The sequence below is a fragment of the Apus apus genome, chromosome 2, assembly GCF_020740795.1.
Source record: "Apus apus isolate bApuApu2 chromosome 2, bApuApu2.pri.cur, whole genome shotgun sequence".
In the NCBI taxonomy this organism is placed as follows: Eukaryota; Metazoa; Chordata; class Aves; order Apodiformes; family Apodidae; genus Apus; species Apus apus.
Window position 1 is genome coordinate 50276062 of NC_067283.1, and position 27841 is coordinate 50303902.

Below are 27841 nucleotides of genomic sequence, written 5' to 3' on the forward strand. Positions count from 1 at the left end.
GAGGTGATACAGTTCCTTAAACAGCTGCAGCTTTTCTCTGGGTAGATGTTTAACTTCCAGTGAGTTGTCCTGAGAGATTCATAGAAGGGATGAAGTACGTAGCAAAAATATCAATGTCTTTTACCTGTGTCAGAAGGCTGTTGCTTACTCTTGCAGAAGCAATGCATTCATACGTCTGTCACCTCAAGCCAATGCTCCTATTGTGCTTTTTACTTGCATTTCTATCTTAAGGCATCTTCAAATATCTTAAAAGTAGTAATAAGAAATTGGAGAAGTTAGTGGTGTCTTTACTGGTAGTCTGCACTGTGCTCCAGTCAGCTATAAACTGGATATTTGGTGTCATCAGAATCTATTCTCTTTCAGTTCTCAGAGCTGGAATAGCTGCGACTCTTAAAACTGGTAGTCTGTGCTTCATAGGGGCTGCTGGAATTGAACTGCCTTCAATCAGTGGTCTTTCTGTGGAAAATCACTCCTTTTCTGTGTGTACCCACATTTTTGTATGCTTTTATGAGACAATAAGTCTATCAGTCTTCATTGTTTTCTGGTGTGAAAGCTGAGTGTGGGAGAGAGCAGGATTTTTCTGTTTATTTTGATCCCTGTCTTAAACTTATGGTTGGTATGTACTCACTCACAAATCTATTATTATTTCTTCCTGTGCTCTCTCATGGATCGATTCCAAGGCAGCCAAAAGAAGAATTGATTTTATCTTGATGCAAATAGTTGGCTGTAAAATTTACATTGATAATATCTGAACATGTACCCAGGGCTTTGGAATGGCAGGCTTCAATTACCTTCGTCTGAATGTCATAGCTTTTAGACTTGAGACACCAGTCGTACTACTCATCTTCAATGATATTACAAATAAGTTAGTAGTACTCAAAGAGATTTATCAGCCTGACTTTATTTAATCATTCTATTTTCAGTTAACATAGTCACCCCAAACAGTGCATTTCCAGAGGATGATTAGATTGTTTCAGATGGTTGAAGACTTTGGCCTTCTTTGCTCCTTCATTTTACAGTGCACTAGGAACCTCGTGCTATTTCGTATGAACCTATAAAAGTCTAACACTTGTGCCCCTGATTTCCTTTACAAGGCTTTAAGCATTTTTCAGTTGCTCCTAAATGAATTAGTATGTTCTGTATAGCCTGCCTAGCACTTAAGACAACCAGGCAGTTTGCAGTAGTTCTGGACAGACAACTACTTGTGTTTTCAGTCACAGAAAATGTTCTCCCTTCCTCCATGCCCGATGGGCAAAAAGACTAAGAAGGAATATTATAGACTGGGATTTCAAAGGCATTATGGATGTAGATGCACAGTTCCCACTCATTTGAGCAAGCATCATCCTTCTAAGTCCTGTTTTGAAAGTCCTAGCTATAGCGTTTGCTATTTGGAAAGGTTTATGGTTTTCTTTAGAGACGAGCCTAAACGTTTCGTCATCCCTTCATGAAAAATTATTTAAAACTGCTTTTGCTCCATGCTGTAATATAATGCCTTTGTTCTCCTGTTCTTTCAACCTTGGCCAAATTGTTAAGAGAACACATGGATACTTCCTTTTCATTTGTTACCTCAATAATACAAGCACTGATTGAAGTTGCATATATTAGCTCTTTTTGCTTGTTTGTGGGGTTTGGGACATGCCTGCTTTTGTGGATCCTCTTCCTGGGACCTTAGTTCTCCTGATGCTTTGGAGAAGAATTGTCTATATACCTATCTTAAAGGCAGACCTGCCATCCTGACAATATAGGCAAAACTGAATGTTACTGCCAGAAATAATAGGGATGGGCTAGAGCTGTCTTGCCACAAAAGAAACTGGGAGAAGTCAGAATGTAAAATTACATGGAGGAGCACAGGATCAGCACACTTACTGCAGCCAGCAAGCAGTGCCTCCAGCCCTGCTCTTGAGCAGCTGCTGCTGCCATGCATGTTTGAGTTCTCCTCACAGCAAAAGCAATTAATTTTGCTCTTCAGGGCTTTAGTATAGACAGCAAAGCAGGCAGCAGGTTTGGGACTGGTCTGTCCCCACCTTGTCTGCAAATATAAACACACAGATTATTTGATGTCGAGGAAGTGCCTTGTCAGCTCGTGCCTGGAGCTGCTGTGCCTAGAGCTACTCGAGGCTGTGGATTCCCCTGGGGGTCTAGGAGCCTGAAAACTAAGATGTGCAATGTTCAGGTCTCTCTCATACCTATAAAAAAAACTTAAGACTTAAAATATTTTTAACATTTGTATTATTCTGGCAATGTGAATCCACAATGCAGCTGTGATGAGATGGACAATTTCACCAGAATGTACACACTGGAAAAACTAGAAAGACATAAATAGCAACTGTCCGGATGCTACAGTAGAAATAAATTGGAAGCTGATCATAAGATCCAAGTAGGTATTTAGAGTTAGTGTAAATAGAAATACCAAATTAAGCAAATAACATGTAATTTTGAGATGAACTGCTCTATGAGCCAAGCATAAGACTCCACACTGACTATGCACTGTATGATAACAGGAGACTAGGGGAGACATTTTAAAACCTAAAATCATATGAGAAATTGCAAACCACAAAAAAGAGTATTTTACTGAAAGTCACACGTGCAATAAAACAACCCTGCAGTATGGTTAATGACAACTTTAGCTTAGGAAGGTTTTCATGATCATGTAACCTGAAGGAAAACCAGAACATGCATTCAAATTTCAGATATACGAGATCCCAACTGAAGAAAACGTTAAAAATCACCCATTTAAGCATGCCTAAGCACAGGAAAGATGAACACTTAATTTATTTTTTGTGTTACAACATACTGCTAAATCCCTATTTACTGCTTTGGTTCTGGAGTATGTCCACATAACTTGCATGGCAGGGGCTAAACCAGTTACTCAAACACACAAAGACAACAAATGGGATGACAATGGATTTCTGCTTTATCTGTGATTCATGACTAGGGCTGAGCATGCATCCAGATGGAGAAATTACTCAGAGAAGACGAAAAGGACCCCAGAAAAGGAAACAGAGAACTGTATATCATCTTCATTTAAATAATGAAAGCCATAAGAATTAATAAGTGCACCAAGCTGTTGGAATAAAATTGAGAAAAGAAACAGAGCTCTGCAAAATTTCCCCCACCAATTGAGTATGATATAAATAATCTTAAAACGAACAATGACTTCATTTTTGTTTCGCTCCCCACTTCTCTGATGTTGAATTAACAAATGCCTTAAAATAGATTTCTCCATGAGACGTTCCTTTGAAATGTAGCACTTGTAAGAAGCATTTCAAGCTAGTGAGGAAATCATAAGTTAACAAAAAAAAAAAAAAAAGCAAGCCTTTGCAAAAATATTATGTGATGGTCTGCGTTTTGCTAGCAAAGAAAGACACGATTCTTCAACATGATGAAGTTGAGGCTTAAACCTGATTCTATGTGCTGTGTATCTCTGTGATGGAAAGGACTGTAGCAGAGACCTTGTTCATGAAACATATGTGGTTTCAGCTGTTTTTACGGGATTTCCTCACTTATACCTACAAGACATTAGAAAGTAGTTTTTTTTACTTTGCCCACCCTCACATGTATCAGATATCCAGATGCAGAGCTTGAAGGTACAAGACTCATTATAAATTTGAATATGGGATAACTGCGATCCCCATAACAGGATTTTAAAAACTCATACACTTCATTTAAGCATTAAGGCACCCTTCCTGACCACCAATCTGCAAGAGACCCCCTGATTTTTATTTTGTAATTTTATTGTGACTCTCGTGGTGTTCCACTATTTTTCTTAAAAACATGGCAATGAGAAACAATGTCATGAGAACACCAGCTTCCATATTAAAATAGGAAAAAAAAAAAAAAAGTGGGAGTGAGGGAATAGTTGAAATAATCCTGCTCTGAAATTGACAATAATATTGCCACCCTTACGATTCTTGTTAGGTTGTAAATCTTTCTTCTTCTTCTTTTTTTTTTTAATATTTGGGACTGGAAAAAGCAGAGTAACATTTGCTGTTGTTGCTATGTCAGCAAATTAATTTATTTCTAATATAATTTATTCCAGTTACATTACAAAAATACACAATGACAGGAAAGTGACTTTTCTTTACTGTCACCCTTTATGCAGCTCTATTTGGGAATCTAAAATAATGGGCTTGTGAATGCTTAGGCTTTTTTTTTTTTTTTTTGCTGATGAACTGAAAAATTAGGGGAAAACTACTTCAGAATTTATTGAAAATGCAGAAATCGAATTGAGAGGAATACGAAGAGCCAACTTAAAGAAGCACAAGAAGAACCACACATTTAAGGTAAAGTGTGTAATGTTGTATTCACTGAAAATATTTGACGGTGTCCTCAGGATAGCTGCCACTCTTCCTTATTTACATCAGTTTCAAAATGAAACATTGAAATGCTTTATCACCTATCAAAAAACTTTTTTTTTTTAACTTGTGATATAGTTTCCTCTCTTTATTTGCAGCTCAAAATCATTTGGTCTGAATTAGAAACTAATTTCAGTTTCAAGGAACAAGATCCTTCTTTTTACAAATTCATTCACCAGTGCATTTCTTGGCCATGTGGGGTCCTAATTCCCACTCCCTCATTTGAATATCTAACCTTCACACTATTACACACTGCCATTCCATCATACTTTCTGCTAGATGCCAAAAAAAAACAACACACACACACACACACACAAAAAACCCCAATACCCAAGAAAAAAAAATCCCACTCTAATATAAAATCGTAGTCCTCTCGTCCGTCAAGGCTGAGACAATAAACATTTCACACCCCTTCCCTTTCTGTACCTCGGGATGCTGTGATAAAGAGTTAGATCCTGTTTTGCACGTGGAAGATCAGTGCTTTAAGGGCCACTGCTTCTTCCCCGCTGCCCAAATGCCACCTGCAGTGTGGCGCGCTGACTGCCGGAGAACGGAGGCGTCCTGCAGGGCTGGGCCGCTGCAGCCCCACCTTTTGTCCATCAGCCTCCCTGCGCAGGCAGCAAGGCCGTTCCTTCCCCCCGGTACGCTCGGCCTGCAGCCAGCAGCTCGCACCGCTCCACGCCGGCCGCTTGTTGCCCTGCCGTTCCCAGGGGGTGGGAAGGTACAGGGTGGGCCCTGTACCGCGCCCACCGAACGCCCAGGAGCGCGCACGCAATTCCTGGCACCCCTGAGGTGTGTCCCCCCCGCCCCGCAGCACCACCCTGCCGTGGCACATCCAAGCCCCGAGACGAGCATCCCCCGCCGCTGGGGAGCTCTCGGCAGGGAGGGAGGCACCGACCGCCGAGGCCCCTGCGGAGGAGGCGGCCGGAGCGCGCGGCGCGACGTGCGGGCGCCATCCTCGCTCCTTGTCAGCGAAGCGCCCCGCGGAAACGGACCTGTGCCGTCACGCTCCGCCCGACCCGGAGCTGGGCGGGCGCAGGACCCATCCCCGCCGTGCTTTACTAATTTAGTAATATTAATAATAATGATGATATTCCCCTCCCCGCGCTCCCGCTCCCACCACCTCTGCCCCTCGGGAGGCCAACGGCCCGGCGCGAGGCCGCGGCGCGTGCGGCGGCCTCCTGCGCCCCCTGGCGGCGCCGCGCGGCCGCCGGATGTGCCCCCTTTCCCCCCCCCCCCCCCCCCATCCTGGCCCCGCAGCGGCCTCGGGCCTGGCCGGGGAGAGGCGGGGGTGGGAGAGGCGGGCGGCAGGGTGCGGAGATGTGGTGCAGCCAGTTTGTCCGTGTGCGCCAGGTATGCCGCTGCTGGTGCTCCCCAGATTCCCTTCTTCCCGCTGGCCTCCATCCTCTGCCCTTCCAGCCCCTGCAACAACCGCCCTTGTTTCAGTCCTTTCCTCGGCCACCTCCTCTGCCAAATCACACTGTGCTGCTTCAAGCCAGCAAAATGCTAGATAGATAGATAGATAGATAGATAGATAGATAGATAGATAGATAGATAGATAGATAGATAGATAGATAGATAGATAGATAGATAATAGATAGATAGATAGATAGATAGATAGATAGATATAAAAATTATTTTTTTTTTCCCCTAGACAATATGGAAGCTGCCCTCTGCCTTGAGTGTGTACTCACAGATTGCCTACCAGGTCCTCCAGGTGCAAAATCCACATGGTGACTGAAAGGATGCTGGCCTGCATCAGCTGTCGGTGTGTCTTGAGTTGATTAGGCTTTTCTCCGGTTTGTTTTTGTCTCGGTGTTTGTTTGTTTTCTACTTAACGGTTGGATGGTAGCCAGGCAGTTGTAAACTGTAATGTCTTTTTGGATGAAGAATGGTAAGGGTTTTTTGTTTGTGTGGTTGGTTTTTTTTTTTTGGTTACTCTCTTATTTTTAGCAAATATTAGTATTCTCTGTAACAAATGCTATATGACCAAGAGAAAATAATAAGCCCACATGCACTACTTCTAATTTCTTCGCGGTAGACAAAACAAGCATACCAGTCCATATCTTAACAAAAGTAATCTTTCAGTACTTTTGGAACATGTACTCAACACCATGCCAGGCAGAAAAGGCACAGCCTGATTTTCATCTACACACAAGCCCATTTACAATGCTCGGGAGGCCTTGCGAGGCTTAAAGCAGATGTCTGCACCCACTTAAAGCTTTCTCTCCACACGAGAGTTGTGTAACTGGAGAGTTGTTCAGGTCTTGCTGTTGCTGAACCGGGCAAGTGTGCCACACCTAACACCTTACTCAGGGCACAACTCTGTAGTTGCACGTTTGCATGAAGATGCATGTATTTTCTTCCGTGGAAATAATTTTCATACATTTGCAGACCTTCACTTCAGGTTCCAGAAAGCATGCTGACAGTGGAGCTGTAAAGAGACTTTGTGATTTATTCTCTTGCAGTGGTCTCAACTTTTTGTATGCTTTTCCTTCCACTTTTTGCACAGATCTAAATTGTTGTTAATACAGAAGCCACCCAAATACAAAATCACACCCTACTATTCTAAATTGTGACTGTTGATTTAGGTTTAATTTGGGTAAATAGCAAAGAATCATTTGGTATAATTAGACAATCACATATATGCATATCCAGAGACTGAGTAAAAATCTTGAGTTTAAGGACTTATTTTTGTATCTAATCTTCATTATTTTGGATTCTGTATTCAAGTGCACACAATGAGAGAAATGGATTCATTCCCTCAAAGAGACAAATACAGTCTCTGCTAGAGGATCATAATGTCCCAGCTGGACTCTCTAGTGAAATAGGAATAAATCTCCTTCCAGTGGAAACACTGGAGTCCAGAGGATGTGTCTGCCATAGCCCTCCCATCTCTGAGAAGTAAAGACACATGCTTGGCTGGTCATGGAGTTTGAATTCCTCCTTTTTCTTCCAAGCTGTATTTGGGGAGTTTTTCACAAATGGAAGGGCCCCAGGAAAGAACATGCCAGTTTCATTAGTGCTAAAATGACAGGGAATGTAAGACAAGGATAAGGCACCTTTAAGTAGTGAAGTAGAGAGAAGACGAAAATCTGAGAGTATTTATTGAGGTAAAGCTTACAACAGGAGACTCTTAAGAAAAACTTGAAGATGCAGTTGCAATCTTTTTTCTTGTAAGGTGTCCATTGGTGTGAACTCTTTGCCTTCTTTGGCTTTCCTTTCCTTCAAGCCCAAGGAGTGGTTCCTCCCTCTTTTCAGACAGCAGTGACAATGAGCCAGAAGTGCGCGAAGCATGGACTCCACGAGGCCCTCAGGGTTATTTATGGTGTTGCTTCATCTGGAGAAAAGAAGGCTGAGGGGAGACCTTATTGTTCTCTACGACTACACAAAAGGAAGTTGTAGTGAGGTGGGTGGTGGTCGCTTGCCCCAAAGTAACAAGCAATAGAACAAGAGGAAATGGCCTCAAGTTGAGCCAGGGGAGGTTTAGACTGGATATTATGAAAAATTTATTCACTGAAAGGGTTGTCAGGCACTGAACGGGCTGCCTAGGTATTTAAAAGACACAGAGATGTGCGAGATAGGCCTCTGTTGCACTTGCACATTTAAGGTTATTTTCCAGTATGACTTTTCCTCTCTTGTTCCTTCTTTGTGCTCTGACTTTTAATTTTCTTCCTCGTTTATTGCCTGCTCCTTCCCAGTCCTGTTCCACATACACAGTCCCTATTCTCAATGCTACTACTCTATTATTGTCACAACTCACTCCTTTCCTTGCTATCACCTCATTTTAGATCATCCACTGTACTCACAAAGTAGATCTGCTAGTAAAACGCGGATGCCTCCTTAAGAACCAAACTGGTTTTCAACCACAAACTCATTGTTTCCTCTTTCTTCTCCTGCTTCCTCAGCTCAAAATAAAAGCCCAAGCAAGTGTTAGAAGTTTGATCCAGCTCTTCTGCTTTCAGAGTTCTTTTTATTTTTTTTTTCAGGTGTTTTCAAAATTTCGAGGTGTTGTATTTCATTGTAGAAGACTCTTAATCTCTGAGTTTCATAGAGCCTTCATGATAAACAACCATGGAATGTCAGGTCAGAATAAAAGTAGCATTTTACTCAGTATATTAGGAGCTGGGTGGTCTCTAGCTCACAGCTGGGTCAGGGGATACTTGGGATGAAATGTTGTCATAAAGACTCATTGAGGGATTAGCTGGTATATAATAATAAAAAGTAGGGCAGGAAGGGATCTTCAGAGATCATCTCCTTGGCTCAAACCAAGATCAGTTTATAATTAAAGCACCTCTGAAAGATGTTTATCTTATTTGCTTTTAAGAGCCTTCAACAATGGAGATTCCACAGGTCCTTTAAAGAGTCTGATGCTTAGCCATTCTTTCCTTAGAAATTGGCCCTAATGTCTAACCTGACCTGGACTGTAATTTTAGCCTTTTGCTCTTTATCCAGTGGCCCTGTCTCTTCTTATAGCAACTTTCTGCCTATTTGAAAACTGATATTACATTGCCTCTGATTACTCTTCTCCAGGCTATTTTTCCCATCCTCCTTGTATAGACTTCAAGGGGGCTTTCTGCTGTGTGTATGGGTTTGGTGAGGGGAAATCTGCTTTGCAACTGCCACAGCTGGTGTAAAATAAGAACGACAGTAAGGGATAAAGGAGATTATGAAAAATCCCTACCCTTCAGTGGGTCCACATCTTTCCTGAAGTGTAGTGCTTGCTATCGGACACATTCCTTTAACTGCGATCTCACCAGTACTAACTGGAGTCAATAGATGACTTCATGAGTGAGCTATGAAACTCCTTTTCACATACTCCAGTGTAACATGTTGGTTTTCCACAGCTGTGCAACACTGTTGACTGATTTAACTATAATAAGAGATAATTTTATCAGTTTACAGTAAATTAGGACAGTAATAATTTATTTTCCATTCTTTCATCTGCAACTTTTCTAATAATGCTGGCAATAAGGCTTACAATTACAGCTGAAATATGGGGGTTCTGTGCTGCTTGCAACTTGCACTTCTGCGTATGCATACAGCATGTACATGTGAGGTTACTTTAAATCTGGTACAGGTAGTTTGTGAGCTGTTACTGGGCAATGAACCTCTTTCTGTTTGAAAAGTGAGTGGAATTTTTCTAGGTGTTGTCTCAGCAGATGGGAAAAATGAAACCTTTGTAATGACAAAATATCTTTTAAGACTTTATCACCTTTTCCTGATAATCATTCTGCATTTCTCTGCTCCCCTGCATGATCCCAACAGTGTGCTTTTGTACCCAAAAACAGCACTAAGAAGTAACCCATTCCAGCACACTTTTCTGCTCTTTGACATCCTTTTCTCCTTCCATTATGTAATTCTAAAAGCATTCTTCCTGTGAAGTTCTTCTTCAGAGAAATCCGGGATTACAAGTGTGCCACAGTTTTCTTGCAGTGCAGCCCTGGGGTTGCACTCATTTTGGAGCTTCAGCTGTTCTTAGTATCAGTGAAATTATCTGTGACTTTATGATGTGGCAGTTGCTTGGCAAAGAATAGATAAAGACAAGTATGTCTGCTACATTTGAAATATGCCTTCTATGCCCAGAAGTGCTGTTTTAGTATTTTATAAATAAATGCATGAAAACACACACTCAGTTTTATATGAGCCTGTGTGTGCATGAAAGTACTCTGTTTACTAAACTCTCCTCATTTTGCTATCAAGCTACCATGATAAAAGGAATGCTGTACTATATTCAGGCTTCAGTCCATCATCAATATATACATTGATATATATCATCAATGTAATCTCTCAGGAAGGAAAATCCTCTGAACTCCTACGTCTCATGCTACGGGGAATCATGATACAAGATCCCCTGCTGGGAAACCAGTTGTAGCACCTTGAGGAGCTGGGGTGGTTGCACCTGTGTCATGAAATAAGCCAGCTGTTAGTCATGACTTGCTCTGTCAAGCTAAAAAAAAATCAGAATATAAAACAAACTCAAAAGATGTGCTCCCCATCCCCCACATATTCCCTTCAGTGCTACCTGCTGCATGCTTTCTAAGAAGCAGGCCAGGCTAGGGATTTTTATTGGCTGAAGAAAATAGAATTATAAATAGCATAGAATAGCTGAGCTAGAAAGGACCTACAACAATAATCTAGTCCAACTGCCTGACCACTTCAGGACTGACCAAAAGTTCAGGCATGACCTTAAGGGCATTGTCCAAATGCCTCTTAAATACTGACAGGCTTGGGACATTGACCACCTCTCTAGAAAGCCTGTTCCAGTATATGTATTTTCCAGTGGATATAGATGCTACTTCTTATTTGAATTCTCTTCGTTAAAATCATAAACAAGTAGGATTTTCTAAGGGTAGGGTGCAGGGCGAGCAGAGCAGCCCATGTCTTGTGTGAAAGCAAATGGGGCTTTGGGGTGAGGGAGGGAGCATTGCAAAGGGTCTGTGGTTACTTGTGAGAGATGGGTCAGCAGGGAGGCAGGGATGGTCCCAAGCTCACTTGCAGGATGGTGTGTTGGTGCTTCAGGAGACACTCCCAGGGGAGTGAAACCAACTACAGTACCCCACATAATGCACAAAGAGAGATAGTGAAGGCAAACAGAAACAGGAGAGGAGTTTGTAATAAATGTCTCCATATGTAATAGGTGATTTCTATCACCTGTTCTATCTAGGTGATCAGACTCTGCAGAGTCTGATCACCAGAAGCAATACAAATCTGTGGCAGATGGATTTACAATCTGTACTTGAAACACAGGCCTGGTTCTTACTTTGCATGTATGTCAGAGCGCTTCCTTATGTGGAATTACTCAACATTTACAAGTCAGGTGTGATTCAAGCTCACTGCACAGATCAGTGGTTTAATTTAAATGAACAGCGACTGACAAAGCAGCTTTACAGTCAGCAAGAAATTACTATGCCCTGGTCAACCTGTTTTCTATTCAATAAAACAATCTAGATATGGGCTAGATTAAAATGTATCTTGAAACAGATATGAATGTGTTAGTTCTGAAAAAAAAAGAAAAAAAACAACAACAAACCAAACAGCTTTTGTTAGTGATGATGTATAAACACTTAGCATATAGGTTTTTCAACCAAGGTGATGCAGCGGTAAACAGGATGCCTTAGACAGTAGAGGGCACTGTGACCTCAAAAATAAGCTCCAAACTGGGCCCTGGTACCTACTTGTCAGCACAGCTGCTGGGACACAGGCAAACGAATTATTCCAACTGGAAGGGACAGTAGTTGTTTCGTGGTAATTTAAGAGAGGAGAGCGGCGTTGTAAAAAAGTAAGGGGGGACAGACTGATAGGTAAAGTCATGATGCCTACAAATGATATTTTCACACAGAAAATGGAAAGAAAGGGATTAATTCCATCAAGTTGTTAGAAGCTGTAGCACATCTTAGTGTTTTGGAAACACAGGTTTGAAAGCCTGATTTGGGCTCTGTTATCAGCAGGGTCTCAGAACATATAATGAAAGCATTTGAGACAGATTATTAAAAAGTTAAAAAGGTGAGGAAAGAGATGAGGAAGACACAAACTGATGCTGTTAGTTACAACAAGGACTCTATATAGGATTTTTTAAATGTTTGTGTGTAAAACTGGTTTTAATTTTTTAGTTTTGTGTGGGTGTAAATTAAAGCCACAGCATCATTTCCTTTTTTCTCTTGATAAAGTCTCTGGCAAAAGAGCTTTTCTCGGTCATATACAAGAAGCAAAAAACATTCCAAAGCCATGGCTTGCTTTGTCATTTAAGGGGTGCTTGCTATGTAGGATCCTCTTGCCTATAGTCTGATCTGCCATTTTGCTTAGTTTGCCAGTGGTACTTTCTGTCACTGTCTGTGGGTAATTAATCTGCCTCTTCTCTGGCTTCATTAACCAGGGCAGTAAAGGATATACTGAAATCCCTCCCCACTGACATGAGTATTGGGGTAAGTAAAGGGTAAAATATAAATAAACTTGCTAAATCTGAACAGGCAAACTTAAGACTCTGCTGCTGTTCCTGATACAGCTGCGTGTAAGTATTTCACAGTGGTCCACGAGCTTCTCTCAGTCTCTTGCCAAAGCAGATTTGCCAATAAGTCTCCAGCAGTGTAGGTTTACTGACTGATATGGCAACATATTTCAAGAGCCCTACTGTTTTACGCAGATCTGGTTGCTCTGCCAGTTGTTAACTGAAAATCTATTCTGTGAGCACTTCCAGATCATTGCTTTCTTCACGTTTTTGTTCTAAGTCCATTGCTGGCCTTCCCATATTTGCATCGTAAATGGTGCCCATATTCTCAGCCTCACATAGAGGGCATCTGTCATGAAATATGGTAATAGCTCAGTCCATGTTCCTATGATCCCGTTCTGTTGTCTTTTGGCTCCCGCTTGTCACTGCAAGCTGTTTCCTCCATCTTCCCTGATTCATCTTTTGGCAGCAGCTACTTAGAGACACATCAGACAAATACTGACTCTGCAAAAAAATGAAACAAAACCATGGTGGGTGGTAAATCAGGTTCAGGGAAGCTGGATCCATCACTTATTCTTGTAATAGTGAGTTCTGTGGCCCTGATAACTTGCTCTATAATTTGTGCCTCCAAATAGAAGCATAATGAGATGCAGTTGCTGTGGCTGTGAATCATGGCATCTATGCCAAATTAGCACGACTACTTGCTGTGGCCAAATACCACACAGTGAGAATGTGGAGCGTATAGCAAGAGATCTTAATTTTGAAAGCTGTAAGGAGATTATATCATGCAGAGGAGTTGGAAGTCCTCAGAATGGTGAAGAATTACAGAAACATTCCAGGCTGCAGTTGGGAGGAGATGGTCACATTCCGTGTTATACAAAGGGGCATTGGCAAATCTCCCACATCAGCTGCTCAACAGGGTGAGTGGACAGCTGTGCTGCTTTGATCATTCTGTATGCAGCAAGGAAGCAAAGGTAACTGGAGATATGTTGGACATATGAGGTTCCCAGTGTTCCTTATTTTTTTCCCCTGATATTCACAGCAATTCTTCTTCCTTTTTCTTTAACTATTCTTTTTTTTTTTTTTTTTCCAGAGCTGCAGGGAAGCATTTAAGGAAGCATATAAATGGTACAGGAAACAGAAAGCCAAGAAATCAGAAAAAATCTGGTGGAAAGTAATTGCATTTTCTGAGTCACTAATGTTCTTCAGTGTTATTCTGGCAGCAGGCAGTCTGAGACTTAAAATCATCTTTGTAAAAACGAAGGAGGTGATTTCTGTGTCAAAGGAAGGAGGGTTTCCAGGACCTCTTGCTCTCAAAATGTGATTTTTTTTGTTTGTTGCTGGGGTAGGCAAGCTGGGTAAATTGTTCTTATTTGTTTCTAGTAGAAACCAGCTTTTGCTTGTATGAGAAGCTAGCCATGCAGACATAATGTTCCAGTTTTACACAGTTTTATATATATAGTTAAAATGCAAATGCTTCAGTTATATATAGCTGCATATATATATATATATATATATATAGTTAAAACGCAACTGCAATTTTAAAAGTGAGTGAAGTAGATGTGAACAGAGATGTGCATGTAGAGATCAGATTGCTGTATTACTAACTCACCAGGAGCATATTTTTCCCTCTTCAGGATACAGGCAATGCATTTTTACAGGAGTTAATTTGAGGGGGGATATCTGTATCCTGCAGAAAGAGAACTGACCCCACAGAACTGTTAAATAGGACAAGGAACACGCTAAACTTGTTTGCCACTACATTCTGCTTTTTTTTTTCTGCCAGATTCTTCCACGTACAAACTCTGAGGGCAATTCTGTTGCTTTACTTCTGCCTTAAGAGACTTCTTAAGCCTTCTGCACTTCTGTTCAGCCTGGTCTTCACAAGAAGAGGTTTCAACTATTTTTGTTCTCATAAAGTTATTTCCTTAGGTAAGAATGTCTGTTCTGTGACTGAAGCTCAAGGACGATTAATAATGAGTTAAGTCAGATATGACCATATGGTATAGAGCTCAAAATGCTGTAACTGCCTAGTTAGTTTCCCGAGGCTCTGATCTCCACATTGCTGCAGCTATGTTGCTGTCAGCACTCAAAATGGCCAGCTTAATGTTAGGTTGAATACATCTAAACAGAAGCAGCCACACAATTGTTTGCTGAAGAGACATACTTTCCAGATTGTACCTTCACTGCAGTCTAACCTGGGATTAAATAAACCAAAGAAGGGGAGCCTGAAGTTCCCTAACTTGCTACAATGCAGTCCTGCTATTATTAAGTCTGGTGCTGCATGCATAAAAGTGTGGTGGATCAACACAAACTTTACAGAAGCAAAGCCCTGTGGTAAGTGGCAATGGTAGCCTTACCACAAAATCTGCAGAATATGCTCTGACACAGTGCTACTGGCACAAAGCAGAGAAGTGCAAGAAACATTATTAGAGAGATTAAAAGGGAATTCTCTATAGGCACTCTTACTCAAATCACCTTGGGAGAAAGAAGGGGTTGGTATTGGTGATAAACTTGAAAGTAAAGGTCTCACTTGAGGCAAGAGGAAGAGTGAGAGAACTGGTGGTAGGAAACCGTACGGAAGATGAGAATGTGTGGAGGAAAAGAAAGCAAGCTCTGGACTCAGTGGTGATGAGGTGTGCATGTCCAGTGTCCTGAGGAATGAATACTGCCAAAGAATATAGAGGAACTGCCAAGACTATGTGTGTTACTTGCAGGGCCTGATACCTGGACTGAGCGTTATCTCTGCCATCCAACTCAGCATCCTGGGGTTGCTGATTTCTGGCAGAGTGATTTGAAAATATGAAGACACAGTGCAGTGATCATGAAAAATGTGTGGTCAGAGAGATAGGGAAGACCTAGCAGGAACAGGAATATTGTGTTCCAGCACATGCCTTGTCCTGGGACAGCAGAAAACTGTGGAGAAACATCTTACGGATTTTTGCTGTTCCTGGGCAGAACAAGTTAGGATAAGCTGCTTAAGATGATGTCTCTCCTATGGCCTAGTATATACCCTTCAGCATCCTCAAGAGTTGAGAGAAATAAAACTTTACTTTCAGAATTATCACATTTCCTCCCTCATCCTTTTTGTTATGAACAGCAAGGTATGTGCTGGCTTACTGGGATCAGTCCTTTGCTGTGATGTGCATATTAGTAATGAGCTACTCCATATGAAACATGATGCTGGAAATAAACCTTGCATTTCTGGAAAAATACACAACTCCTGTGATGATACAAACCTAAGGTTTATTTCATACTACTTGTGTCTCTTACAGATTGAAGCAAATGCCATTTTATTTTTAGAGATGCACTGCAGCTCTTTTGAAGTGGTGTTGATGGTTTTCTTTAGCAATTCATAGTTGGTGAATGTGGCCTCTTTAGGTTTATGAATGTGATATTCTATCTTTACATTCTAACAATAACTTAAAATCTTCCGAGTTGTTTAGTTTAGTAGTACATGCCTCTGTAATCAGGTTCTCTGTGTGCTACCTTTTGAAATGAATTGCCTGAAGAGTTTTAATAAAAGAAAACAGCCTGAAGGGTAATTGCTTTGCTGCAGGCTGGAGCAGGCCCAGTTAATCTCAATGGTCGAGCCATCCCACAGCAATAATTTGAATCTTAATATTCTCAACTGTTCAAGTTCTTAAGTGTTCCATGACTGTAATGATTTGGGCAAAAATTGAAAATAGTTTTCAGGAGTTAAAATTCAGCAGAACATATCACTTTACTCTTTTTCTATGCCAGATAAATGCAGAATTCCTTAACTATTTGGAACCTGTACATTTCAATCACTCAGCCAGCAACAACAGGCTGCACGATTAAAATCAAATACGAAAAAGAGCCGATTGTGGAGCTTTTTCTCTTGGAAAGTAGTTGGGAAAATATTAGGTAGTCTTTAAACATTCAAATAGTGTTCCTTTTGCTCTTTCATTTTTCATTTAGTATGTAATAAGCACAGATAAGGGTTTATCGAAAATGAAACTGGTACCGGTAATTCACATTGGAATAAAGGCCTCTGTGCTCAGGAGACTGGATGTTTTGTAAAATTATGTAAGCTGGTAAAATGAAAAATACTATTTCTTCCTTGCTCGTTTTTTTTTCAGATCAATGTAACATGTGCCTTTTGCAATTATCTCCCCAAAACAGCTGGGGGTAGGATGATTTCCCTTCAACAAGGCGAAGAAACTTGGAGCCAAGAGCACCTGCGGGCACACAGACCTCCTGTCAGTCCCACAGGCTTGTTTCGCTGTTGAACCAGCAAAGGCCATCTAGTTCCCATGCATTCCTTACCTGGGTAGCTGAATCTGGACCGAAATTACCTTCCAATGCTAACGATATGCTGACTAATTATTTACTGAACAGTTAAAAATACTATCTTAGCACAGAATTTGCTGCCTAAGGCGCAAACCTTGCATTTCTCAAGATAAGATTCATAAAAATAAGTAGGAAGAGGTGGTGAAAATAAATAATGGAAATTATAAACATTTTAGAAAGAGTCACGTCTTCTATGAGAGAGGAAAGGGGTGGAAAGGCCAGGAAAAATAAGCAGATTTGAATGGAAAGACGATGCCAAGAAAACTTGGGAGCAGAAGCATAAGAGAGTGAGTGGGGCCAAAGCAAAGCCCGAAGACAGTGCTGCTGTGAGGTCCTGAAGAGAAGGCACGAAACACTTCAGGTCTCAGGGGTGTGTGTTACACGGGACCCGTGTAACAGCCCCTTTCAAACCTCTGAACCCAGCAGAACGCTTCTGGCCGCAGCTGCACCTTGCTTGTGGCCTTGCCTGGCTGGCTGCCCCCGGGCTGCAGGCCGTGCCCAGCTCTCCTGCCTGGGGCAGAGGCCACCCGGGTGCTGCCACACGGCAAGGCAAACCCACCTCTGAACTCCACCACGAGCAGCAAGAAGCGGAGGACGCCGCGTTCCCCCTGGGTGGGAAGCCCCTGCGCTGTCTCCTGGCAGTTCCCGTGTTGGGAATTGGAAGGCAGGAGCGCTCCGGGGCGGGATCTCCTGCCTTTCGGGCTGGGTTCGATTTGACGGCGGCAAAGCCGATCGAAAGGGCAGATGAAACACCAGGACACAAGGCGAAGAAACAGGACGGGAGCCGGCGGGAAAAACTGCCGGCGTCCCTCGGAGGGGAGGTGAGGGGGCAGAGCCCCGCTCCCCCTTCCTTGAGGGGAGGGCCCCGCAGCGGGAGCTGCACGTGCGGCGCGGGGCGGCAGGACGGGGAACGCGGGAACGACAACAACAGCGCTCCCGCCGCCGCGGGCCTGCGGGGCGGGCCGTGCGTGAGCGGCGGGGCGGGGCGAGGACGGGAACGGGAAGGGGGGGCAGGGGGAGCTGTTCCCGCCCCGCCCCGCCCGGCCCGGCAGCGCCGCCCCCGCCCCCACGTGGCCGAGCGGGCGGAGCGGGCGGCGGCGGCGGCGCAGCCCGGCGGAGTAGTGACCGGCCGGCCGCCCCCCTCGCCCCGGTACTCCGAGCCCGCCCGCTCCGGCTCCGCCCCGTGGCCTGCGGGCCCTGCCCGGGGGTGGGGGAACCTCCTGGCTGAGGACCGCCCTCCTCTCCTCTCCCCTCCGGCGCGGCGTCCTGGCCCCCGGCGGGCACTATGCGGAGATGGTAGTCCCGAGCCGAGGCAGAAACAAAGACTCGCCGCCGCTCAAGCCCGGGCAACAGCAGCGCCAGTCGCCGGGCACCAGCCCCAGGAGCGGCCCCGGGCGCCCGTCGCACTCTCCCGGCAGGCAGGTCCCCAGCGGGGCCCGCGCCGTGCGGAAGGGAGGGGGCGGCCGGCGGGGAGCCAGGAGCGACCCCCCGAGACCCTGCAGGGAGGGGCCCGCGGCCGAGGGCGAGCGGGTGGTGCTGGGCCGCAGCCCCCTGAGGCTCCTGCGCGTCTGCAGAGACCGGCTGCCAGGTGAGCTGCGGGCTGAGGGACGGGAGCCGCCCCCCTGCCCCCAACCCTGCCCCGCTCCCCCTGCCCCCGCTGGGCTGCGGGCAGCCCTTCCGCCCGCGGGAAGTGCGCTGGCGCTCGGTCTGGCGTGCCTTCTTCCCCCCGTTCCTGGTTTCGCTAGACTTGCCCGGCGCGAAAGCTTCCTTGGCCCCGTCTGGCTTTTCACTGCCGCCTGTGGAAGAGGAGCCGCCGGGACGTCCTTCCTCGGGAGGGCGATCCGGGGGGAAGCGGGCAGCCCTGCGGCCTGACGGCGTCTCCCGGCGGGAGGGAGGCGGGAAGCTTGTGTGGGGCGCTGCCTGGGGCAGCCGCCGGCCTCTCCCGGTGCCCGTCCCTTGTGCTGGCACTGTAGGAGGAGGTTAAAAAAAAACAAACAACAAACAGCAAACAAACAAACAAAAGCTGACGAGACCCACACTGGTGGCGGCGAGAATTGGGGGCGAGGGAGGGGGATAGAGTTTTTGACCGCTTAAGCGTCATTTGGGGGAGAAAGGGGAAAATTTGCTCTTTGCGGAACTAACTTTTCGAGAAAACAGCCCCTCTGATCCTCTTGTCTAGCTCTGCTTATAGTACGGGTATGTCCAGCTTTCCAGCTTATTTCTTGATGTCTCTTTCCTGAAAGGATGGAGGGTTGCTTATTCTTTCCAAGTCTGGCTTTCCGTCAGAGCAGACTTGACAAAAGCAATGAACAGATCCTCTTTTGACAAGTTATTTCGTAAAATTTACTTCAGGAATTCAAAACCTGGTTGATGTAGTTGCCTTAGGAGTTTATCTGTGATGCCTAACACTTGTGTGTGGTTACTAACTTGCTGTGTGAAATTTCTTTCAGCAGTTTTGAACGGAAGAATTTTGCAGAAAGCTAATGCTTTAGAGTTTGAATGGATTTCCATTTAGAGAGGCCATTCTTAATTGATGCTTTAAATACTTGCTTTCTTTTGACAGTATTTGATGACAGAAGGGCCTTCCTTGTAAAAACTGATAGCAAGATGTGGCTCACTTTCCTTCTGGGTGAGTATGAGTATGTTGAGGGAGAACACTGTGTTTTTTACCTTTCTTTCTCTGGAATTGTAAACTGTATCAAAGTATCATTGGAAATATAACTTGGAAAAAAAAACAATGTAGTTTATATTGAAACGAGACAGCAAATAATTTCCTACCTGGTAACTTTTTAAAAGCTGTTATTGTAGTAGTTGCTGTGGTATCAGGACACTTGTAGGTAAATAACTGCCCAGATATTTATGGACTTCTATTAGCCAGTCATTAATTTCTAGGGAAAAAAACACACACACAACTCAAACCAACTCTTATTAAGTAATGTAATCAAACCAGTTTGTTTTGGAAGTTCTATGGATAGAAGAACATACATCTGTAGGAGGATGTAGATTCAGATGTTGTTATCTTTGGGAATATTTTGGAGTAAATATTAAAATGGCTAATGACCAAAGTCTTGAAAAAGCACTTAAAGTATTTAAAAAATAAATAAGAATGCATTCCTAAAGTTAACAAGTGTTAAATAATAGCATATTTGTCAGATATGCAATTAGGTGTGCCCTTAAAAGTGTTATATTAAAAGACTATCAGGGTATTCCAAGGACACTGGCACTGTTAATCAAACTACCAGTGGTCCTTGTTGCTAAAGGGATTTTCTTCAGTTTGATGAATTGTGTTGCAAAGTAGTAGCAGGGAAACAACCCTTAGCTTAGAAACTTATTGATAAATAAACTGTTCCTGAATTGCTTTGCATACCTCTGTTTATTCAGCATTTCCTGGACTAGTATTAACTTGGATGACGTAGAAATGTTAAACTGATGGTCAAAATAAAAAAAATGCTTTGCTTTGATTGAAATTTGAGAGCAGATTAGGTAGAAAGCTTTATGATTTTGGGAGTTTGAATTTGGCTGTGAAATGCAGATAACCAATTAAATATGTCAGGGAGCTATTTATATTTTTAATAGGAGTAAACCCTTAATGGCAAAGTATGTAATAGCATACAGTATTTGCAGTATCAATGAATATGCATATACTAAATATGAATTAGTGGGGTTTGATTAGCGTTGGTGGCATTTGAGTTCTTGGTTTTGTGCTTAAGCTGTAAGGTTAGTGTTTTGAAAACCGATTCTCCCACAGTTGGAGCTAGTTTTCTTACACGTTGTGGATTTTTTGTTCTCTTAAGAAGTATCTCCATTTATGTGCAGTAATAAAGTTGCCAGATTTTTAAGGTATTCTTATACAACACTTTCTCCTATAATGATGTTTGTTGGTTGTTTTTTTTTTGTTTTTATTTAATGACAATTGAATTGAGGCCTTATTCTTGAAGACATCCTTTCTAGATTATGCAGAATCTAACAACAAAACATCTTGACCAAGTTGCAGAAGCAGTCAATGCTTGCATGTCCTCATTGTTCCTGGTTCTGCCGTGTTCCTACCTGGTCACTTACAGAATATTAATCAATTTCTAGTACATTTCACATCCTGTTGTGTTAGAGTATCTCAGCGTTTGTTGTCCTCTTGGTAAACAGATTTGGTATATTATGGCTTTATTTTTCAGTATCTAATTTCCAGAATTAGAATGCCTTTTTATATGCCATTCACATTGCTTTTTTTAGAACAGAACACAGGCGAAAATAGGAAATCTGAAGAATAAGCTCAGATTTTACATAGCAGCCTTAGTCTGCAAAAGCCTGATCATATGGGTTGCTTTTAGAGGGATTCTTCGGTTGGGTGAGAAAATGGCATCTCCAAGTTCAAGCACATAGTAGCTGTGTAAGTCCTGATAGCATTAGGGCTCTAGTATTGCTCTCCTGTCCTCTGCTTCATTTCCTACCCCCCTGTAAGGACATTAATGAAATCAAAGGATGGTAATTTAATAGTGCTGATCTGCATGTTTTCCGTCAGAAACTAGCTTAATGTAAGTCTGGATGCAGTCTATTGAAAAAAATGTCGATTTGGACTCTTAGTGGAAGTCTATGAATTAAGCATATTGTCTCTTGAAATGTGAGTAATTACATGAATTGCTGTGTGATTATAAAAGGTCTTCAATTTATACTTACAATAGTGATATTGTGAAGTTTTATAAAAATGTATGTGAAATTCTCCAAAATAACTGTGAATGTATTTACACTTACTGCATTCACTTCAAATAAAACATTTACTGAAGGAAAGAATCAGATTTACATATATTGTATTCTCTATGAAATGTGTTATGTTTGAATCTGAATTGTCATTTCCATATTAACAGATAATTTATTTGCAGCAATAGAGTACTGCATACTTGGCTTATTTGGAACCACATGAATTTGAGCGCATGAACAGTGCTAGTAGTTAATGTGAATATATTTTGACTTCACTGAATATTCTTACCTAGCATGTAATCTGTCTTAAAATTGATAATTTTTTATAGTTGTGGTGTGTGTATATGTACATATATTTCAGCATCTGTTTGGGATCTTAGAAATTTTGCTGAGAAATGAAATGATGCCTTGTGCAAATCTAAGACTCAGTAAGTAGTGACTAAGAAAGGTATGGACTCTTTTTTTCCATACAATTACTGCAAGATGTGTTTGTTTGTGAAACATGGTTTTGCTGTGTTGCTGATAGACCTGGTGTGCTTACCTGGAATTCCATACCATATCCGTATCTGCTCTTCTGCAAAAAGAATTTGCAGCTGTCCATAAGAACTAACGTAAATGTTCTTAGTGTAAAAAAAATAATCTGTAAGTCCTGCAACTTTCCTAAGACATTACATTCCATTTAATGTGAACTGGACTGAGTAATCCTTTTTTCTAGGAAGTATATGTTAGAATGCGAAGTTTTACATGAAACTCATGGTATTCACTTTCTAACTGAAATCCAGGCTTTGCTTTGAGAAAACTACTTCAGTGGTTGAAGTGGAGCTGAAAAACTCTTAAGGAGGTTTCAGTGTGGTATTGTACAACCTCAGCTACTACATGAAGTATGTAAGTTGAGGTAAATGTGAAACAGTACATGCAGGTGGTTTAGACTTTTTTTTTTCCCCTTATATAATTTTTTTTTTCTTTTTTCCTGTTTTAGTCAGTTTCACCTCATACATCTTGTATACATACACTTACATTTATGAACCTCAATTTTCATAGTAGTTTGTTGCATTGTGACCTGCGGTGATAACAAGTACTGTGAACAGCATCACTTTCAGGCTCTGTGTTGGAGGATCATAGTTTCAGAATGTATACAAGGGCCTGAAGTAAACATATGATCCACTCTTCTTTCCACATACATTTAGTGGATATGCAAAGGTGTTTTTCTTTCTCTTGTCCCTGCTACTTTCCAGAAACAGACCTCCAACACATGCACATTAATTAATTCTTCGACTGTGTTTTGTATCAGTGTGCATGCACTTGATGGATGTTTTTCCTCTGAAGTCACAGGGCGAGTGTGGTGTGGGCTGTAGGAGGTGTGTGCCCTTGTGCAGGTCAGCACCTTGCAGAGGTGTGTGAAGCTCAGCACCTTCCAGCAGGGAGGGTGGTTGTCTTTTTCTCTGCTCCATGTAGCTCATGTGAATAAGAGGAATTCTTCATTAATCATAATTGGATTGGACGCAACCGGCCTTTCTATGGCAGAGAGCCAGTGTGTGCCTGGAGGTCACCCATGACACCTTCAGTCTAGAAGGAGCACCACAGGCACTTTAAATCCTGCACTTTAGCCCTCGCTCATGTTGGATTTGCTTCCGTGGTGAGCTCTGGATATGTTGTGAATGCTGCTCAAGCAAAATTGAGTGGCTTCTGCTTTCTGTGGATCTTGTAATGGTCAAGAAGTCAGAGACCTAGACTAGACTGTTTACCCACCACTTCATCATATTTTGTAGTTTCCTTTTGTTCCTCAGGTTACCTCCCTCTTTCTGTACCTACATCGCAACAGTACAGATAGTCCCCAAATGGACAAATTGAATGTTATTACATGCAAAATCTACATATTTTTTTTTTAGCAATTACAGTCACAATTAGCGTTGTTGGTCATATTCTGTTTGAATATGACATCCTTACTCTTCCCTCATGGTACAGGTGTCCTTTGTATCACACTGGAAATTATGAGTGCCTCAGCAGTCCAGCTGCAGCTGGATCTGCTTCAATAACTTTATGGGTAAGCTGGTGTATTTACAGAGCATGAACTGTGTCGTTAGCCAAAATCTGAGCAGCAGTTGAGTGAACAGTCACAGCAGGTATCTTAAACTCTGAAAAATATTTTTGCATCTTTAAAAAATGCGTATCATTCAGTTTTGTTTTTGTTAGCTGAAATGGGTGCATTAGATTCTGATGGATCAGCTTGAGTGATAGAGGTGGGAACGTGGCCTATTGCTGAGTGCATAATCAGCATGATTTCAGATTTTAAGAGAGCTGGCCATAAAAGTTAATACAGGTGTTCCTATTCTTCTGTTCCTCTGGAGGCTGAGTTCCTTCTATGCATCTCTGAAGTAATACTGTAATTACTTTAAAGAACATGATTTAATATTCAGTGATTTAAATGTTTGACTAACTTAACACTTTTTATTTCCTTTACAGCTGCTTTTGCAGGAGTCTTACATTGGTAAGGTTAAATTTATTGGTTGAGAGTAATATGATACTTAAAAATAATAAAAATATAATTTTGACTTGCGTTTAGGCAAGTTATTGGGATAATTTATATTTACACCTTTCTTGTCAAATACAAATTGTTGTCTTTAAGGTGAATAATTCTGTTCTTGTGAAGCTGATATGAAAGGCTTCTTAGGCCTGAAGAGTGAAGGCTGTTTTCCACATGGAAAATTTGCTTAGCTATACAAATTCAGGTGCATTTCCACTAACAGCCCTTTTTACACACAGTGGGTTTTGAAAGTCCAGGTAAATCCTTTCAACTTTTTCCTATGTTCTGCATATTTAGATTCTGCTTTAATTTCTTAGTTTTGCATCTTGTCTTCTCTAACCTCATCAGAGAAGTCTGGCCAGTATTTTCTTTGTGTAGAGAAGAATGGCCTTTCAACTACTTTCTGTCAACATAATCCTTGTGTTTCAAGTTCCATTCTAAAAGCGACCCTTTTGTTTTTTGTAGTATAGACTTAAGATAGAATGGCTGTAGCGATTTTCACCAGCTGCTTTTGCGGAGATAAAAAGTAACACCTTCTGGCACACTGGTTTTGTTTCCTAGCTCAAAAAGAGCTACTGATTTTTAGTAGCTTTTTTCTTTCAAATTCCTATTCAAAACCAGAGTCATGTGGACTGTTCTGTTTCATTTTCCATCCTTTCTAGACATGAAGCTCCTATTGGAAATTTCAAATTTTGCCTGCAAAATTATTAGCGTTTTTCCTGGAGATATATATAGATATATAGATATATAGATATATATATATAAAATCCCCCTATAGCTGCACTGTTATTTAAATATGCTCTATATGCATCTATAGATAATGGCAGATAGCTGCACTAAAGTACAGGTCAGGGAAGATTTTTGTGGAAAAAATGTGTTGCACTACTTGTTTGTGCAGTTATTTTCACCAGTTTTTTATCTCTGATTCTTCTCATTTGATATTTGCCTTTTCTAATATGTAGACTTGATAGTTTCAATAGCATGACACTTTTGATCCTTAGGTGCATTCACTTAAGTTAAAATGTATTAAAGTATTACAGCTAGTTCCATAGAACTTACTAAAAGCTCTATGGATTCATATTTTTCCCATTCAAATAGTCTGAAAAGAGGAGAATATTGGTATGATATATAGGTAAATTAAAATAACAGTTTGTAAGTAAACTTTGGGTCTTCAGTGAATGTTGTGCCAGTTGTTCCTTAGTATGTATGACTTAGCACAGGTTCTGAAACTCTGTTCAATTTCCATTATTATTATTTTTTAACAGGTGTCATATAACAACTCTTTTTGAAAATGACCGTCACTTTTCTCACCTGTCAACACTAGAAAGAGAAATGGCTTTTCGCACGGAAATGGTTAGATTATGTTTCATTAATAAAGGGGTGGCTGGAAAACTTCTGTCTGTAATCTTGTGATTGTGAGCTTTCCAAAATTTCTTAATATCTTCTGGATAAGTAAATACATTGATATCTTGCAGTTAACATTTCTTACACTTCTCCATGCAGAGCATTTGTGTATCTTGCAGCTGATCACAATGAATCTATCTCTTCACAGTTCACATATAATTTAAAGAGGTGATTCTAGAGGATGTAAATTACAAAACTACAAGTGCCCTTTAGCATACTTTCATTTATAGTCTTGCTATGCAGCTTTTAAAAAAAAAATAAATTGTTTGCATATGTGTACACCTTCTGACTGCTTTTATTGTGAGAATTTTGAAATACTACGCTAGTGCCTAGTTATCAGCCCTAATAAGAGACTTCCATATGTGCTGTTAAACAGAGTGGAAAGAAACCCAGGTTGCTTCAGTGACCCTGATAGAAGAGATTTAAAAAACTGGATAGTAATTTAAATTATTTTGTCCTATCTGTTATATTACAAAATTTTATTAAAAAATGAAGCTTGTATATGGCAGTTCATGAAGCAGAAGTGACCTTTTTAATTGTAAATAATTATTCTGCTTTTTTGTAGGGTCTTTATTATTCCTACTTCAAGATCATCATTGAGGCACCATCGTTTTGGAATGGAGTATGGGCAATTATGAATGACAGAATAACTGAATATCCTTTAGTGATTAACACCTTACAAAGGTTCAATCTTTACCCTGAGGTGAGATATGTTTTTAAAATACTGTCTTGTGATAAATCTTAGGTTTCTTTAGAATTGACTATTAAATCTGTAAGAAATGCTTCTTTGGAAAATGTTGTAAAGATACAGTGACTAATGAAGTGTTGAATTCTCAGACTTTTAACTATGTTCAATCTAATGTGAATACTCTGTAGTTCTTAGTATTTCATGCCTTAAAGTTGCAATCTGATTCTTCTTGTCTTCTGTTCTTCTTTTCACTGACAGCAAGTAAGTTGCTGACATTGTGTACTGAGAGGAAAAAGTATCAGTAGTGTGTAACAGTGTCTGTAGTGATACAAGTATTGAGAGGTTATTCTGGCTTGCATTTTGTGTAGGACAATGAAATAACAAATCATCACGGTTCACTGTGGTCCTAAAACACATTAATGGTAATCTTTTACTTACATGTTGCAGAATAATTTTGTCTGTAGACTACTGACTGCTGTTGTTTTGTATGTACTTGATGTTAGGCTTGTTACCTGGTTAGACTACTTTACTACTGTGCTTTTCTGTCACTAAAATTAACATGTAATTAAATAAATGTTTGATTTCCTCTCTCTTACAGTTTTACCTTTGTGTTTCAAACATTTTGCAAAGGCAAAACTTTGGTTAATGTGCATTTTGGTAACTTCATGTGTCAGCAACAGCTTGTTGTTTGGAGCGGAAAGGATTAATAATGGCTGTGATTTTTGGTTACTAGCATCTATACTCATTCTTCTGCTCTGTCAGAGCAGACCTGCTTTCAGGAACTATATGTGTAAGAGTTCTTGGCATGCATGTACTTATACAGCTTGCATGTAGTGGTTTCATTTGCTTCTTAATTCCTTGCTTTGGAAGAACGAAATGCTATAGATGAGTGGTCTTTACTACCCTCTCACTGGTTTGGGATTTGTTTAGGTTTTTCTTTACTGTTTATTTGTGGGTTTTTTGTTGCTTGTTTTTTTTAACTCAAGGGATTGCACTCCAGTTGCAGAAATGCAACATAAGGAACATGTGCCTTATTTGAATGCTACAAAGTTATTGTGTTTAGCTGAGGAAGATCAAAGTTACTTTGTTTAGGTGAGAAAGTTTTATTGACTTTAGCTATAGTCTGACTTGGAAAATCAAAGGTAGCTGGTCAAATGAACTTTGTCTTAGAGCAACATCAGTATCACCAAGCAAGATGACTAAGTAAATTGGATGATGACATCAAAGCAAGAGCAATTGGTTATAGTGGCTGGCATTCTGTAAGAACATTAGGTAAATTACTGTGGAAAATATTTAGCCTTGTGTGTTCATTCATAGTTTTCTAGGATCTTACTGGCTCATAGAACTTAGTGATATATCTACAAAATTGTCAATAGGTGTAACTTGACATTTGAAGTATGTTCCCCAAATTTATCTAATCAGAAATAAAATGGGGCTGGCTGGTAGTAAGGTGCTTGTGTGTTTATTTGTTGGTAGTGAAATTTTTCCTTCTGATACTCAGTATCCAGTTGTGTTTTCTGAAAGTGTTTCATTTCCTGTTTGTTATTTTAGGGTCACTCCAGACCTTTCAGCCTAATAGTGGCATTAAGGCTGAGTTTTAATAAAAATCTTCGTTCAGCGGGTTTCAAAATTGTTACATCAAAAATAGTGTTGAAATCTGATTACTAAACAGCATGTTAAACCCATTAAGAAAAACAGAACAATTCACCTGGATGTACAGCCAGTATAAGCCATGAAAACTTCAAAAGGAGAAAAAATCCAACAAAGTAAAGTGAGTCCATAGTAATTACTCCATCATCTGTGTAAATAATAAATATAAGACCTAAAAATACCTGTGAAAAGCAGCAAGTCATTCTTCATAACTGTACAATATTGTAGTCTCAAAAATCTTGGCTTTTTAGGCTTTTGCTGCAGTC

General features: G+C 41.2%; 1 protein-coding gene and 1 long non-coding RNA gene across 4 annotated transcripts in view; one reads left to right on the plus strand and one right to left on the minus strand.

Moving 5' to 3' along the window:
- Positions 1-7444: 7444 nt before the first annotated feature.
- On the minus strand, positions 7445-17313 carry LOC127380596 (uncharacterized). The gene is made up of 2 exons (XR_007888529.1): positions 17177-17313; positions 7445-7695 (listed from the first exon to the last, which is right to left on the minus strand). It is a non-coding gene; the product is annotated as an uncharacterized LOC127380596 (long non-coding RNA).
- Positions 17314-17734: 421 nt separating this feature from the next.
- The window catches only part of DPY19L1 (dpy-19 like C-mannosyltransferase 1), a 50454-nt gene continuing 40347 nt past the window's right edge, over positions 17735-27841 (plus strand). Inside the window, exons 1-5 of one of the 3 annotated variants that reach the window (XM_051609807.1) lie at positions 17735-18205; positions 19181-19246; positions 23773-23797; positions 25099-25186; positions 25803-25940. In XM_051609807.1, coding sequence (XP_051465767.1) covers positions 17911-18205; positions 19181-19246; positions 23773-23797; positions 25099-25186; positions 25803-25940 — 612 coding nt within the window. In that variant the 5' untranslated portion in view covers positions 17735-17910. Of the gene's footprint in view, positions 18206-19180; positions 19247-22171; positions 23354-23772; positions 23798-25098; positions 25187-25802; positions 25941-27841 lie in introns of those variants that run through there. The other 2 variants (XM_051609806.1, XM_051609808.1) reach the window with 2 other exon arrangements.